This window comes from Triticum dicoccoides, chromosome 7A (genome assembly GCF_002162155.2).
Source record: "Triticum dicoccoides isolate Atlit2015 ecotype Zavitan chromosome 7A, WEW_v2.0, whole genome shotgun sequence".
NCBI lineage: Eukaryota > Viridiplantae > Streptophyta > Magnoliopsida > Poales > Poaceae > Triticum > Triticum dicoccoides.
In genome coordinates, this window is record NC_041392.1 from 504,256,852 (window position 1) to 504,273,709 (window position 16,858).

At 45.5% G+C, this 16,858-nt stretch overlaps 2 protein-coding genes across 5 annotated transcripts; one reads left to right on the forward strand and one right to left on the reverse strand.

The window, feature by feature from the left end:
* The first annotated feature begins 1,567 nt into the window (after window positions 1-1,567).
* Window positions 1,568-3,376, forward strand: LOC119331000 (anthocyanidin 5,3-O-glucosyltransferase-like). The gene has a single exon (XM_037604157.1). The coding sequence runs from the start codon at window positions 1,713-1,715 to the stop codon at window positions 3,117-3,119; it is 1,407 nt and encodes a 468-aa protein (XP_037460054.1). The 5' UTR covers window positions 1,568-1,712; the 3' UTR covers window positions 3,120-3,376.
* Window positions 3,377-4,430: 1,054 nt separating this feature from the next.
* On the reverse strand, window positions 4,431-11,553 carry LOC119330264 (probable gamma-aminobutyrate transaminase 3, mitochondrial). Of its 4 annotated transcripts, none has more exons than XM_037603373.1 (19): window positions 11,453-11,553; window positions 10,958-11,085; window positions 10,745-10,829; window positions 10,574-10,646; window positions 8,945-9,042; window positions 8,676-8,768; window positions 8,130-8,203; window positions 7,743-7,781; window positions 7,497-7,585; window positions 7,344-7,420; window positions 7,160-7,234; window positions 6,252-6,299; window positions 6,094-6,177; window positions 5,886-5,973; window positions 5,729-5,807; window positions 5,552-5,642; window positions 5,380-5,458; window positions 4,819-4,934; window positions 4,431-4,726 (listed from the first exon to the last, which is right to left on the reverse strand). In XM_037603373.1, the coding sequence occupies exons 1-19, from the start codon at window positions 11,483-11,485 to the stop codon at window positions 4,652-4,654; spliced, it is 1,524 nt and encodes a 507-aa protein (XP_037459270.1). In that variant the 5' UTR covers window positions 11,486-11,553; the 3' UTR covers window positions 4,431-4,651. The 4 variants fall into 4 exon arrangements, 3 of the variants coding, with proteins under 3 accessions (XP_037459270.1, XP_037459269.1, XP_037459271.1); XM_037603372.1 differs by having other exon boundaries at window positions 5,549-5,642; XR_005159984.1 differs by lacking the exon at window positions 4,431-4,726 and having other exon boundaries at window positions 5,541-5,642.
* Between the last annotated feature and the right edge of the window lie 5,305 nt (window positions 11,554-16,858).

The following is a 16,858-nucleotide window of genomic DNA, read 5'->3' on the forward strand; positions in this document are numbered from 1 at the left end:
CGTGGGAGGGTGTGGGGTGCGGAGAGGCCATGGCTTCATGGGTCGACGGCGAGGGCTCAAGAGAGGATCGAGAGGCGGTGGAGAAGAGGAACTGCGAATCAAGCAAGAGAAAGAAAGGGGAAGGAGAGGTTGTGTGCACCGGGAGGGTTAAGGCGTGGGCCAGCGAGCTCCTCTCTTTTTTTTCTAACCAGGCCCACAGGTCAGTGAAACATACGGCTGTACAGTAGGCACACCACACAAAACACGTACCCCTATCGTTCTTTTTCCTCTCGCTAGCACAGTAAAAATCGATGTGGTGGCTAGAGCTAGGATGCGCTATTTACGCGACGCTTATTGTTTTGTCCTAATGGTTGGGGTCCGCCATTGCGAGCCGCTTGAGAGAAAGCTATGCGTGCCTCATCATTATGTCAAAAAAAAATTCTCATGTAACGTGAACATCACAACCATCTTAAAAGGATAAAAAAAAGCATAGAAAAACACTTCTTCCAAAAAAGTCTCCCTACCATTTAAAAAAAATTCTCATTGTGACCAACCAGCATGCGCCACATGGCGTAGCTGGTTGGCCACCATTCTAGCGCCTCTTAATGGGTTTAATGCCCACTCAAAATGGAGCACCCTCCTTCACTGTGTGGAGCCCTCTCCTCACTCGGTGAATTTACCAATTATTTGTCTTTTATTAGTTTTAATCACATTTTCATTCATGAATGTTTAAGAAATTTCTTGAAGAATTTTGAATTGAAGAACATTTTCTAATTTGTGAGTATATTTAAAATACATGGACATTTTTAAAATTTCTGTATATTTTCTAATTTGTGAAGATTTTTTAAAATTTGCTAATATTTTTTAAAATTCATGAATATTTTTTTAACAGCTATGGTTTTGTTAATTTAAATAATGAACCCTTTTTTAACTAGCACTAAGCGAGCGGAGAAAAATTAAGCGAGTGAGGGAGCAGAGAGCCGACTTGAGCAAGTTAGGGCTTTATGGGCCACATTATAGCAATAACTTCATCATAAGCTTCCAAAGGGCTCACACAACCAACATCCACCGACATTGACGTCCAAACTTATAAGGACACCATAACCACGCATTAAACAACTCCACTCTTCTCTCAAAACAAATATCATATTCAACACCAGACAACACAATACATGTATAAAAGATCACCGCTAGAACAAAAATGAAACTCAAGTCAACGCAAATAAACCCAGAACAAAACAACTGACAACGATAAACATGCTAGAGAAAAAATTATTCCTACAAGTGAAAGAGGATAATTCGTTTGATGCCAACATTTGGCATTGCCAATACTTAGCAAGCCAACAATTGGCAATATTCAAAGTTGTCATAATTGACAACTTCTTGTGAGGTTGGCAAGTAAACTTGGTAACCAACCAAACACTAGCCAATATTTGGCATTTATCAAATGTTGGCATGCCAATTTTTAGCATCAAACCAATCATCCTTAAAAACTGCGCGGCGAGCGCGCGTTTACCTCTAGTCGAAAAGAACTGCACCTATCTCCTGATAAGACAGCAACCTAGAAGCTACACAAGGTTTCGCACTTTCGGCTGGTCAGTCCATCTCCTGATAAGACAGCAACCTAGAAGCTACACAAGGTTTCGCACTTTCGGCTGGTCGGTCCACTGTCCAAACCCGAAATCCACAGGCCACAAACCAAAGCAAAACAAAACCAGAAGAAGAACCCTCCAATGGCGACGGCGAGGAGGGTGGTCCTCATCCCCGGCCAGAGCATAAGCCACCTCACGCCCATGATGGAGTTCGCTGCGGTCTGCCTCCGTCGTGGCCTCGCCGTCACCGTCGCCGTCCCGGACCCAACCCTCACCTCCCCGGGTTTCCGCTCCACCATCGGCCGGTACGCCTCCCGGCTCCCCTCCCTCTCCGTCCACTCCCTCCCTCCCCCTCCTGCCGATGACCACTCCGTTGGCGCCGTGCACCCGTTCATCCGCATGCAGGCTGTCTTCCGCTCCCAGGCACCCGGCCTGCGAGACTTCCTCCGCAGCCTCCCCGCAGTCCACGCGCTCGTGGCCGACATGTTCGCCGCTTACCTCCTCGACGTCGCCGCGGAGGTGGGCGTCCCGGGGCACCTCTTCTACTGCACAGGCGCCGCCAACCTTACCGTCTTCCTCGAGCTGCCTTCATTTTGCTCCGGGAGCGGCGCAGACTTGAAAGATCTCGGCGACGCGCCCGTGTCGTTCCCCGGCGTGCCCACGATGCCGGCGTCTCACTTGGTCGACGGGGTGCTCGACAGCGGGACGGACCTGTACGCGGCTGTGCTGGACGTATTCGGCCGGATGGCGACAGCGCGCGGCATTCTGGTGAACACCTTCGAGGCGCTGGAGGGCTCGGCGGTGGCGGCGATTAGAGACGGGCGCTGCCTCCGCGGCCGCGCCGCCCCGCGGGTCTACTGCGTAGGCCCGTTGATTGCGGAAGGCGGCGAGGAGGAGGAGAGGCACCCATGCCTCCCGTGGCTGGACGCGCAGCCCGAGGGCAGCGTCGTGTACATCTGCTTCGGCAGCCGCTGCACGGCCTCGCTGGAGCAGATCAGGGAGATGGCCAAGGGGCTCGAGATGTCCGGGTACAGGTTCCTGTGGGTGCTGCGCGCGCCTCCTGCCTTCGCCGCAGTCGCCGGCGAGCCGGACGCGACGCTGTCTCTCCTCCCCGAGGGGTTCTTGGCCCGGACGGCCGGCAGGGGCCTCGTGGTGACCGCGTCCTGGGTGCCACAAATGGACGTGCTGCGTCACGCGTCCACTGGTGCCTTCATGACGCACTGCGGATGGAACTCGACGCTGGAGGCGGCGGCCACCGGCGTGCCGATGGTGTGCTGGCCGCTGGAAGCCGAGCAGTGGATGAACAAGGTGTACATTGTCGAGGAGATGAAGGTTGGCGTGGCGGTGAGAGGGTATAACAAACCCGGGGTGCTTGTCTCGGCCGATAATGTGGATGCCACGGTTAGGCAGATCATGGACATGGAGTCGGAAGGTCGGCGAGCGGTCGTCGAACGGGCCATGGCCGTAAAGGAGAGCGCCGCCGCGGCGTGGAAGGAAGGTGGCTCGTCTTGTGCCGCGTTCGCCGAGTTCGTGAAGCAGATGGAGTAAGAGAAGGTCAGAGGCACACCGGGTAAGGATCTGTCGTTGCAGTGGTGCGCACCATTTATGAACTAACATGAATAGAGAGTGTGATGTCCGTATTGAATCTGTAACAATAACACGTTGAATTGGTTGGCACTTGGCATGCCGTAGAATCATCTTATTGTCTTGGAGATGAGCACACTCTGTTTTCCTACCATCCTTTTGTTGCCAAGAATGGGTTTTGGCGTTGTGTGGTGCAAATGATGACAGCAAACGTTTGTTTTTGTGAGGTCATAATTCGACCCCTCTTTTTTGCCTGACTATTTCCTTGTCTTTAATATACAGATAGGAACACAAACTAAAATTATTGTGGTGCAAGCGACGTGTGGTACCTCCAAGGCCATCTAACTGGACGAGACTTGCCTGCTCCCCCGTCGTGTGCCCATCCATGCTTCCGTCTACGTGGCTTATCCATGCTTCCGTCTACGTGGCTTGATTTGATTGGAACAAAATAAGGCCTGGCTCCACCCTCTTAAAATCAGGAGGGAGATGATTAGATTAGAAAGAAAAAAGGAAAAAAGACAGCCGTAGGATGAAGTGGAAGCACAGATGGAAGCACAGGGAGGGAGCAGGCAAGCCGGATCCTATCTGACTAGTACATACATATAAAAGTCTTATGATTAGAAATAAAAAGAGATGTCTTGAATCTCGATGCGTTGATAAAAAGTGAAGATATTTAAGCAGACATTTCGGCACCTGGGTGAACAGTAAATTTTAAAAAAAATACAGAATAAATTCAGAAAATATGAAATTTTTACACAGAAAATGAGGGACGATGCTTCGGTGCCTTAAAGCACCTACCTTTGTGTCTATGACATGTGGACCCAACAGATAGCTGGCTCACATGTCAGTGACCCAAAGGCATGTGCCTTTAAGGCACCGAAGCTGTGTCCAAAAATGAGACTCTTCTAGGTGATAGTAATTTTTCACGCTGAAATGGCATCGGAGGAGCTCAGTAAAAAAAAACAGAGCTAATTTTTTCTCCAAAAGTTACAACAAAATCCGAGCTCCGATTCTTTTTGTAGCGAGCTCCTCGGATGTCATCTCAGTCCGCAAATTTGCAAGCACCTAGAAGAGTCTTTTATATTGATGTGTATTCAGATTTTTTGAATTTGTTTAGTGTTTTATTCTTTTTGTTAACAATATTATATTTTTGCAGGAAGTTGACTATATTTAGTTTAGCAGGCTAATTAAATTCAGGCAGTGCAACACTACAAGTTTTTTTTTATCAAATTGCACACCACCAAATTAGTCATTTAAATCAAGAAGCCGGAAAAAGACACCAAAGGTTCCCATAATAGTTGGAAAAACACTGCGGCCCTTCCCTCTGGTCACAAACATGGCTATTCTGTGACTGGAGATGGTAAATAAGAACTGAAATTTCCACATCAAGATCAATTTTCAGGCTCACGGTGTTATTATTGGTATTTATTTGTTCAAGTCACTCTGTACATTGTCGTCACCATCATCACTAGAGGCTTTCAGCAAATTGGCATTGCTCACTTCTTGGCTGATTTGAGCTCCTCAATTCTTTCCTCTGTGGCCTTTAGGGCCCCGCCATATTTGCTCACAATCTAAAGCAAGAGCCATGGTTTGAACAATTCTCAGTCAGTTTGTGTTTGATACCAAAGAGAAAGATTGGATATTGCAAAGAGTATGATCTTACTTCTTCAACTTCATCAGGAGTCATTATTAGTGGAGGTGACAGCATGATGTTATCCCCAGCGACCCTGATAAGCATACCACGCTTCTCACACTCGGCACCAAATATTGAACCAACCCCTGAAATCAAACCATAAGAAACTCAGTTGTCCATGCCATTTTTAAGGCTTCTTTTACTCTTGAGATGGTTTATTTTTGTGCAAGTTACTCTCAACTGATTGGTACCCCCTCTTTTTTGTGTTGGCTGCTGATAAGTACTCTTACTAGTTCATCTAAAAAAACTACTATTACTAGTTTAGAGATGTACCATGGATGGTTAATTCATTTAATTTTCTAACTGGCCTAAAAACTCAACAGTTATAGTTTAAATTTAGAGATGCCCCATGGATGGTTAATTCATTTAATTTCCTAACTGGCCTAAAAACTCAACAGTTACATTACACCGGTGGTAAATAACCAAATTTCCCTAGCATGGATTGCAGAGGAAAAATCGCTAGTGCCTAGGAATTTCCATGCTAGTAAAGCCTGCTAAAAAAATAAAGAATAAAAGGTATAAAGTACAAACCCCATTCTGCAGGGAATGGATCATTTGGCGACTTGTTGTCGACGAATTCAGTTCCAAGTATCAATCCCAGGCCACGTATCTGCATATAGGAGTGCAGAAATTATGTTTTTAAACAACAAAGGAAGAATTAAGTAGTCATAAAAGAAAGAAACCTAAACTACATAATAACTACTTCTCCGACGATCGGACTGCCTGAGAAGGCCTTGATTCCTTCTTGAAACCTTGGGGCAATTTTGTTGACATGTTCGGTAATATTCCTTTCCCTAATACCAATTATTAAAACGATTCATCAGACACATGTATCAACATAAATGGATTGTTGAGTATTGTTATGGGAAGAGTGGTCTACTTATAGATCTTCAGAGCTTCTATGGCAACAGCACAGGCAACTGGATGCCCGGAGTATGTAAAGCCGTGAGCAAAAGAGCCTGTAACAAACAACAGAAGTGCTTGTGAATACAATAGCAAGAGAAAAAGAAGAGTCCCTGCAATATAATTAGCTTTACCAAGTTTACTGCTCTGCGAATGAACTACATCTGCTATTTCTGGGCTAACAAGAATAGCTGCAATTGGCATGTAGGCAGAAGAAAGAGCCTGACAGATGAAAAAACAAGAATAGTACAAAAGAAAATATTTATCAGTCCCTTTGAAGAAAGGAAGTTACCATCCAACAATTAGGTATTTTACTGGCACTGACTGGACTCAGCAACTCACCTTTGCTACGGAGACGAGATCTGGTTGAATGTTATACATATCACATCCAAACATGGTTCCCAATCTCCCAAATGCAGTAATGACCTGAAGGGCTAATTACATAAATTTTCCACCGAGAAATTATTTTACTCTCTTTTTACCTCATAAACTTAAGTTACCTCATCTGCTATTAACAAGACGTCGTACTTCTTGAGGACTGCTTGAATCTGATGGAGGAGGGAAAATAGCACATGGTTAACATTACATGGAGCAAGAGCAACTAACTTTTTGATGTGGAACTACCTAAATTATACAAATAGGGTAAGCGCAGTTAGCTGCACTCAGCAACACATTTTTTTGGAAGAAATACTATGGGAGCTTGAAAATTCAAAAGGAGCAACAGCACACTGCCGCGTATGTAAAGCAATTGGAACTAGCTTTTCAAAATTGGTACCAAATAGAGGAAATTTTGGAGAGATATAACATCTTATTAATAGCAAAGGTGTGCATTTAGATGCACCGCCTAGGACACCATTGTGAGGAGGAGCGAAGAAAAATAGAGAATGCTTCAAGTTATCCTTACAGTTTTCTTTTTCCTAAATGTTAAAACTGCCGTTAGATTTTCAAGAATTCCGAGCGAATGCTCTCGTGCACGTCAGATCCCACGCACGAATCCTAAAGCGTTTGCTCCAACGCACCCTCTGAGCGAACTACGAGATGATGGCACACCTTCTCACGCCTGCCCTTGCCCATTGCCTAGCTTTCGATTTGATAGAAGGAGGCCAACTAAACTGAGCCGAGCATTGTCGAAGATGATTGCCTAAGGCTAGTGGCTGCCCTACCGAGGCCCGGTATACCCAAGCCTCCTAAGGCGCTAGGCAGCGGAGCAACCCAAGCTCCCTAGACTTGTCCAACAACCTGTTGAGGGTGTCTATCACCAGCACAAACCACCGAACTGGAAACGCCGCCAACTGTCCAATAGAAGGGGGCATGTTATCTCTAATTTACAGGAGTGCCATATTAATTTACAATCTTTATTTAAAAGCTAGAATTAAGTACTTCAGAGTTATATGTAATTTAAGGTCACCTTCTCAAAATAAGTCTTTGGAGGAAGGATGACACCACCGGCACCCATCACAGGTTCAGCAATGAAAGCAGCAATCTGGAAAGAGACAAGGGGGAGGGGGGAGGGGGGTGGATACTTCAGGAACCTTTGACCAACATATAGCGTAGGATCCATTATGACAAGAAAATAAAAACATAAACTTTACTGTTTCTGGTCCTTCTTTTAGGATAAGATTCTCCAAGTTGTTTGCAAGTCTAGTAGAAAATTCTTCTTCTGTTTCATCTATATCGCAACAAATTCAATTCATTAAACGTAATATCCTGAGGTGACTGTACAAAAAAAACTGAATTATTGGTACCAGGAAGATGGAAGCGCCAGTAGTGTGGGCAGTCTGTGTGCAGAACAAAAGGTGCCGGTAGATCAAACTTTTGATGAAGAGCAGGAAGACTACGGATAAAGAAGAAATTAGCAAGTGATCACAAATATACCAGAAACATAAGGAGCGCGCCAACTGAGGAAAATAGAACATCCTCCTAAATTATTTTGCACAAACTGAAGGATTAAAAAAAGAAATATTATTTATTATGCAAGATCCTTTGCTCACCCGGATAAACTAGCTGATATTAATGTTGAACCATGATATCTGTAAGAACAGAGAGTCACTATCTTGTTAAAATCATATTATAAAATTAGAATAAATACCATAACGGTAATGCATGTGTCCTGGTGAAGACTCGTTACAATGCAATTATTGGACTATTCAATTTGTTATTAGTTGTGATGCAAAATTATTACAAAACAAATTTCATGTCATGATTGCAAAACACTTGGCCTGCAATTCAATATGATGTTGCTATGCCGCTGAACGAATAATATGCAAGTCAAACTGGATTCGGAGTGTTAGGTAAAGATTTGTGAATAAATGAAGCAACAAGATATGTACTGGTATTAGGTAGAATAGAGTAGTAAAGAAACTGAAAAGGAACTTTACGATTTTGAGCGTGCAATAAATTTCTTCTTCTTTGGTCTCCCCAGTGCATTGTTATAATACCACACTAGTTTCACCTGTAAAAAACCAGCATTATCAGGAGTGGAGGAATGGATCTAAATAGCGATCTGGAAAGGCATCAACGGGGACAGAGCAAGATTCAGCAATAACAGGTCATGTCGCAGTGAAGTACTCTGTCCGATCCAAAATAAGTGTCGCAGTTTTGAACTGGGGTTAGTTCAAAACTGTGACACTTGGATCGGAGGTAGTACTAAACTAGTTTATGAGTACTCCATACGCTACTCAGGCAGGTGGACTAACTGTAGGAACACAATATAAAATTCACAACCATGATAGTGTTAATATTCCTGTGCATAGAAGATCAAAAGCATAGTCGTTTCTTCAGTGGCAAAATGTATATTTTCGACAGGAGGTGACACTGTGTATTGTTTTGACTATTCATGATTGAGCACAGTGGGCAGATAAGAAAAAGAGGTGCTTAAGATATGACCATCATAAACTCGAAATGACAGTTTGTTTAACCCGTACCTGGGAGTCATTTGCTTCTGAACCACTATTTGCGAAGAATACCTTTCCCATTTCCCTTGCAGTAAACATGTTGAGGACGTCATTTGCAAGATCCTGAATTAGCAACACAGCATTCATGATGAACTTCATTCAAACGGTCTTTTCATAAACATTCTTTACTTTCTAGTGGAAGAAGGTGAAGAAAGAAATGGACAGGATGTTCTCAACAACAGAAAATGTATATCATAGTAATTGTCTTAAGGAGGACACTGAGAGATCAAAGTATGTACCAATGATGGTTTGGTAGTACGGTTCCAGAAGGAATGATAGAAGGGTAATTTGTTTAATTGCTCTGTTGCAGCTTTGACTAGTCGAGGTTCACTGCCACCTGAAAATAATGCGAACAGCTAAGAGAAAATTATCTAAAAACAATCTGCAAAATGTAGCAGCTGGAAAAATAATATGTTAACGACAGTGGCTATGAGCTGTAACTGTAATACACCGAAATATATGTTATACTTCCTCTGTTCCTAATTATAAGTCGTTGGGAACAGAGTGAGTATGATAACTCTTAAGAAACCCTCTTGTAGGTGGGTTGCTAAATTAAAGAACCCTTCATTTCCAATTGATGCAAAATGAACTACCTCCTCGCTGATGGATGTGTGCATCAATCGATGCGAAGGCCGGGGGTATACCCTTCCTTTCCAGAAAAAAAAACTTGCTGTGAACAATTTTAATATATTTTCTAGGAAAGGGTGCTCAACCAACAAGAGCTGTTTATGGTATTTTAATGTGTTTTCTTTTTCTTCCAAGCATATTAAAAAGTGGGAAAAGAGTGCAGTGATAGCATCTAGATATAAAATCAATGCTAACGAGTGATTGACAAAAAACTACCATTTTAGGGATTTGCGTCCCATTGAACTACCACTTTAAAAGAAGTGATCGAAAACTACCAAAATTTTGTAATTTCGTGACTAAAAACTATCACTTTCAGATAATATCCAGTTTAAACGTGTTTATGACAGGCAGGGCCCATCTGTTAGCGCTGACGTGGCGTCAAAATCAACTTCACAGGGCGTCCGGCAGGGGCGGCTGTGTCGGCCTTGCCAGAACTGGGTGGCTGTTACGCGCGACGGGGCGCTGGAGGCCCGGGGCGACGGCGGCGAGCGCCGGCGTCGGGCGGCGGCTAGCAGCAGCAGCCCGGAGCGGCAGCAGCAGGCATCGCGGGCGGAGCGGCGCGGGACGGCTGTGGCGCAGGCGGGCGGCGGTGGCGCGGCTCGGCAAGTCGCCGGCGGGGCACGCGCGGGTGGCGCGGCGGCGGGCTGCGATGCAGCAGCAGCAGCACGCATCAGCAAGGAGAGCAGGGGAGCGCGGCAGCCAACGGCGGGGCGCGGGTGAGCGAGGGAGCTGCGAGAGGTTGGCGGGGCGCGCGGCGCCAGCTCAGGCGTGCGAGGCGAGCGCAGCAGCAGGCCGAGGTGGGGGCGCGACGCCGGTAGTTTTTTGTCAATCACTCAATGCTAACAGAACATGAAAGTAGAAAATTTCTTCTTCATCTTGGTACTAATTTGAAATAGGAATAGCCAGCCCTTTTATTAAGTGCAATCAGTCAATGGTAGGAGTAAGTTTTTTCCGAGCAAAAATGTAGTAAGTGATTCAGTTTTGTGCAAAACTTTGTTTACTCTTGCTAACCCAAGTGTCCAGTGCACTGCCCCTACATTATCTGGGAATTACTTAAATGCATGTAAAAGCTCTTAGAACTGAAATTATTACAAGTGAACATAAAATTTAAGTTTGACTACCCCACTAGGGCCATGGAGAAAAAAAGAAGAAGATGTGATACAACTAGCATCAACTAAATAATGCAACAATTTTCTGGTATGTAGTAAAATCTGGCTCCACGGATCGTGCGGTGCACATACCTAGAGCAGTACACCAGAGTCCTGCAAGAGCATCTATATACTTTTTCCCATTGATATCATAGACATATGCACCCTGTAATATGAGTTGCGGAGTGTAAGATAGAACTTTCAAGTTCCAATCACTGCAATTTACAGACAAGTGAACATTAAAGCAATGGAAGGGCCCAGAACCTCAGATCTATCGATAACCAGGGGATGCACATCGGTGCTCTGCCATCCAGCTGTGAATGGAGCCAGCATGCCATGCCCCTTGAACCTGGAAAAATGTTGCAGCATCAGTAGAAAATATACACCGTAAATATAATCCATGTGAAGCTTGAAAGCATCCAATCGCGCAACAGAGCGTGGCACACTAACATTTCTGCTCATGGAGATTTTACTCACCCGATTTCTTCCGTCGAGTCGGCCTGAAGAGACGGCTCAGAGCTGAAACCCCTGGCTGATGCCTCTGAAAAACTATGCAGCCCATGCCAGCTTCCAGCGCTGGCTACATATTTCACTAAGCTCTCAGCCTGTGCGGTAAGAGGGAAGAAGAAAAACAAAATGAAAGATCAGACATGTTAACTTTCCCCTGTTGAATTTTTTTACACACGTCCTAGTGTAAAAGCTTGGGAACTGACGAACAGAAACAGATCCCCAGGAACTGCTCTATCGCTGTCGCTCCAGAACCGATCGAAGAAAAAGGAACATCTTGAATCGATCAAGAGAAAAGGAGCATCTTGAATCGATCGTAATCTACCGCGCCACTTATGCCTCGGACAAATAAGGAGCACCTCTCGCGTTCCTGGATGATGGGAGCAGGAGCAGGTACCTCTTTCTCCCCCACATCAACAGTCTCGATAGGCAATCGATAAGAGAATGAAAGGGAATCGCGGTCACCTTGGATCTGAGGAGGCAGCCGCGGGCAGTCATTATCTCCCCTGGTTTCCGTCCACCTTCACTCACCTGTAACCTTGGAAGGAAGCGACAAGAGGAGTGGCAAAAGGATGTCAGGGAGATAATGGAATTTATAGGCCCGGTGGAAACGGAACGGGACGGAGGGCCATCCCGTCAGACCGGTAGATGGCCGTTGGATCAAAGCCCACGCAATCGTTAGATCAGGACAGTGGCCAGCATGCACCATCAGTGGGGAGTTACCAAAACTAAAAGCAATTACTACGTGGGATTCACTGACTACCCCCTGCTTTGATTCTTCCAGATTTTTAGGGAACAAATTTCGGTTGCTATGGAGACTAGTAGACTCCCGTGCGTTGCCACGCACATTTTCAAAAAATTTATTCGTTACATATATAAGCATAAGACATGTCAAATTTCACATGTATAGAGAAAATAGCCAGACAACAAATACTTGAAATACACTTCACTTGTAATTGATTTTGATTCTTTTTAAAATTCGACGATGTATACTATCACATTTGATGCACAAAATAAAGTGGTACAAAAACATATCACTCTGTAGTGTGTAATATGCCTTACAAATGATAGATAGCCCTTTTTTTGTGGAAAAGACTCTAGATCATATATTAAAGAACGCCGGTGGTACAAGCACTCCAAAGAAAACAGAAGTTATAACTGAGTCATTGGGGCTTCGACCCACCACAAACTTCGATGCGGGCTGAACGCGTGCCGCCGAGCCACCTCCACCGCTCCAACGTGGAGCCGGCGTGACCTTGTAGAGTGCGGATGAGTTCTTCATGGCCGAGAAGTCATCAACATCGGCCAGTAGGATCAATAGGATCAAGATGCCATCTACTACATACAAAAATACTACATAGACAGAGGTTAGCAAGGTGGTAACAATATGCCAGCAACCCTCGTGTCCACATGTTTTCAGGTCATCATAAAGTTTGGCGACCCCGAAATCTAAGATCTTAGGATTGAGATTGGCATCAAGTAACATATTGCTGGCCTTGATGTCCCTGTGCGCAACACAAATGCTAGATTCTTCATGAAGATAGGCCAGACCTCTTGCAATGCCTAAGCATATCGCAAAACGTGTCGGCCAATCTAAGCTTGACTTCCCTTTGCATGCAAATGTAGGTTTAAGTCCTTAGTTGTCTATACGAAGCCTGATTCTGCATATCTGTAGCCGCATCAATGAAAAGAATCTGTACCAAATAGGGCAAGGTCCAGGCTCCCATTCTCCGGGTACTCATAACCAGCATCAACCATACAACTTCACAAGATTACAGTGTTGCACTCCAGATATCTATTTCCGTTGCAAATTCCATTTTTCTCTAATATGATGCTTCAGACAGCTACTTCACTGCCATGAACCTAGCTACCATCAGTTAACTTTCCCTACAAAAAGGCACCATTTTTCGACAACAGAAGTTTCAGCCACCGCACTGTCAAACATCATTTCCTCCATGTATGCTGCAATAATAGTGTTTTAAATAGCGGGCTCTACCAAATAGCGGCGGTCTTTCAAAACAGTTATAGTGGAGCGATAGCGAGCTCTAGCAGGCTAATATTAGCGGACTATTGTACATGAGTACCATTTAGCGGCACCCTGCTGAAAAGGCTATGGCGGGGCTATTTAAAACCATGAATAAATCCCCCCGCCCCCTCTTTTCTAGGAATTTAATTGCAAGTTACTTCACAAACATTTTTTTAAAAGAAAATTTAAAATTGTACGGACGGGATGAACGAACCATATACTGACCCATATCCTCCTTGACCAAGAAGATTATCAGGACTGAAATTATCAATAGTTGACCACAGTTCACGAGAACTGAGAGAATTAGGTCTTCTCACAGCATATTTGTATATCTCTGCAAGAGGTCAAAGAGACATAACAAGCTTACTTATGTAAGCACTAAGCAGTCCAGCAAATCACGGACAAAGATGGTTACCACTGGCTTACTGGAAGAGGAGATCATGTTTGCTATTTGCTAGAGTTTTACTGCAAATTAGTTCAGTATGTACGAAGCTGCTGCTAGTTAACATGATTTTGAGTTTTTTTGACATTTCCTTAAATGGTTATACGCAACTTCTGGTAACACACAACACATAGTTTTCATTCTCTACAAGAACTGGAGAAGTACAGATGCACATAACTAAAAGCTACTCCCTCCAATCCCAAAAAAGTGTCGTGGTTTTCATTCTGTACAAGAAATAGAGATGTTTGGACATCCCGCATAATGTCACGCCAATGATATGTTGGAAATATGCCCTAGAGGCAATAATAAAGTGGTTATTATTATATTTCTGTGTTCATGATAATTGTCTATTGTTCATGCTATAGTTGTATTAACCGGAAACCGTAATACATGTGTGAATACATAGGTCGTAATATGTCCCTAGTAAGCCTCTAGTTGACTAGCTCGTTGATCAATAGATGGTCATGGTTTCCTGACCATGGACATTGGATGTCATTGATAACGGGATCACATCATTAGAAGAATGATGTGATGGAAAAGTCCCAATCCTAAGCATAGCACAAGATCGTGTAGTTCATCTGCTAAAACTTTTCTAATGTCAAGTATCATTTCCTTAGACCATGAGATTGTGCAACTCCCGGATACTGTAGGAATGCTTTGGGTGTACCAAACGTCACAACATAACTGGGTGGCTATAAAGGTGCACAACAGGTATCTCCGAAAGTATCTGTTGGGTTGACACGAATCGAGACTGGGATTTGTCACTCCGTATGACGGAGAGGTATCTCTGGGCCCACTCGGTAATGCATCATCATAACGAGCTCAATGTGACTAAGGAGTTAGCCACGGGATAATGCATTACAGAACGAGTAAAGAGACTTGCCCGTAACGAGATTGAACGAGGTATAGAGATACCGACGATTGAATCTCGGGCAAGTAACATACCGATGGACAAAGGGAATTGTATACGGGATTGATTGAATCCTCGACATCGTGGAACATGTGGGAGCCAACATGGATATCCAGATCCCGCTGTTGGTTATTGGCCGGAGAGATGTCTCGGTCATGTCTGCATGGTTCCCGAACCCGTAGGGTCTACACACTTAAGGTTCGTGACGCTAGAGCTGTTATGGGAAATAGTATGTGGCTACCGAAGGTTGTTCGTAGTCTCGGATGAGATCCCGTACGTCACGAGGAGTTCCGTAATGGTCCCGAGGTGAAGATTTATATATGGGAAGTCCAGTTTCAGTCGCCGGAATGGTTTCAGGGGTTATCGGTATTGTACCGGGACCACCGGAAGGTGTCCCGGGGTCCACAGGGTGGGGCCACCTGCCACAGTGGGCCTAGTGGTCTGAACAAGGGAGGGAACAAGCCCCTGGTGGGCTGGTGCGCCCCCCAAGGGTCCCAAGGCGCCTAGGGTTGGAAACCCTAGGGGTGGGGGCGCCTCCCACATGCTTGGGGGGCAAGTTACCCTCCCTTGGCCGTCGCCCCTGCCGGTGTCAAAACCGGCGGATCTCGGGTAGGGGGTCCCGAACTATGCGTCTGAGGTTGATGGTACCAGGAGATAGGGGACACGATGTTTACCTAGGTTCGGGCCCTCTTGATGGAGGTAAAACCCTACGTCCTACTTGATTAATATCGATGAGTATAGGGGTTACAAGAGTTGATCTACCATGAGATCGTAATGGTAAAACCCTAGAAGTCTAGCCTATGTGTTTATGATCGTTTCTACAGACTAAAACCCTCCGGTTTATATAGACACTGGAGGAGACTAGGGTTATACAAAGTCAGTTACAGAGAAAGGAATCTTCATATCTGAACGCCAAGCTTGCCATCCACGCCAAGGAGAGTCCCATCCGGACACGGGTGAAAGTCTTCTGACTTGCATCTTCATAGCCCATCAGTCGGGCCCATGTCCAAGAGGCGGGACGCCCGAGGACCCCTTAGTCCAGGACTCCCTCAGTAGCCCCTGAACCAGTCTTCCAATGATGATGTGTCCGGCGCGCAGGTTGTCTTCGGCATTGCAAGGCGGGTTCCTCCTCTGATTACTTCAAAGTCCCTGACTTAAAGAGCAATATTTGGCTTTCCATTTAATGTCGCACCCATCGGCTTTCACGCCTTCCTGACTCCAGCCTCCACGTGTCGAGCGAATACGAGAGGTCGGGGTATTTTTGCACATATCACCCTGACCATACAAGAAAGGCGTCTATTTAAAAAGATCAGATCTCAGATCCATTCCACACCTTGCAAAAAAAATCCTCAGAGCTTTCTAGGAGAAACCACTCCAACATGGCTAGCGCTCCCGGCTCTTCCTCTCGCCCCCACGGCTCTGAAAAAGGTGATTGGGAGGAATGTTCCATATCTCACGGTTAGCTGATGAAGCTGCAAAAGCAGGGCTTTCTTCCCCCTGCGGATCTAGTCCCCGTCCGAGCAGGATCGACGTCCTTCAACGGCGGGGTTCAGGCGGAGAATGTCCCCAATCCATCCAGGGGGAACGAGTGTGCTTCGTTCCCTACTTGCTAAGAGGCGTCGGATTTCCAATCCACCCATTCCTCCGATGACTTCTGGAGTATTATGGCCTCCAACTGCACAATTTTACTCCTGCCTCCATCCTGCACATTGCGGGTTACGTTGCTCTTTGCGAGCTATTCTTGGGCTGTGAGGCCCATTTTGAATTATGGAGGATACTGTTCTGCCTCATCCCCCGTAACCAAGGGGGATCAATATTCAAAGTGGGAGGAGCCAAGGTATGGCGCATCGCCGGGACCGGATACCTGTCTGGCACGCCGAAGAAGGCATCCGAAGATTGGCCTTCCGAATGGTTCTATATTGACGACGTCGCTCTTCCTGACCCAGTCCGAATGGGTCTCCCCGAATTTTCAAGTGCTCCATTGAAGAAACGCCACAGTTGGCGCCCTCGAAACCTCGAGGAGGAGGATAGCATAGAAGTCGGTCAGTTGATGGGCAAGATTAAGATGCTCGCCCAGTTCGGATTATCAATAATTGAGGTAATGGCGATTTCTATAGTGCGGGGGGTCCAACCACTCCAATACAGAGGGCTTCCCATGTGGCACTATAATGGGAAATATGACGCCTCACGCTGCAGTTGGAAGGATCCGAAAACCCCCGCCGCTTTGGCCAAAATATTGGTCGAACTGTACAAAGGGGAGAAGGAGGAGTTCACTCGTCTCCAATGTCGAGATGGATTTTCCATGTATAATCCTCCTAGCTGGGTAAGTTCCACTCCCACCATTTTACTCAATCCTCTCCTTGAATCATTTTTAATGGATAGTAACCTATCCACTCACAACAGGAATGGTGGAAGGCTACCGAGGGGATCCATAGCCCCGCCCCCAGCCGGAGGGTCACAATCATGACCTTGACCTCGGATTTGAAGAAGATC

What these genes read in the sequence shown, in the direction of transcription:
- LOC119331000 (XM_037604157.1), top strand. Translation starts at nt 1,713, where the DNA reads ATGGCGACGGCGAGGAGGGTGGTCCTCATCCCCGGCCAGAGCATAAGC.
- LOC119330264 (XM_037603372.1), bottom strand. Translation starts at nt 11,485, where the DNA reads ATGACTGCCCGCGGCTGCCTCCTCAGATCCAAG. An exon ending in TGGTTATCGATAGATCTGAG is followed by an intron (nt 10,647 to 10,744) that starts GTTCTGGGCCCT and finishes CTCATATTACAG; the next exon opens with GGTGCATATGTCTATGATAT. An exon ending in TCTTGTTAATAGCAGATGAG is followed by an intron (nt 6,178 to 6,251) that starts GTAACTTAAGTT and finishes TTAGCCCTTCAG; the next exon opens with GTCATTACTGCATTTGGGAG.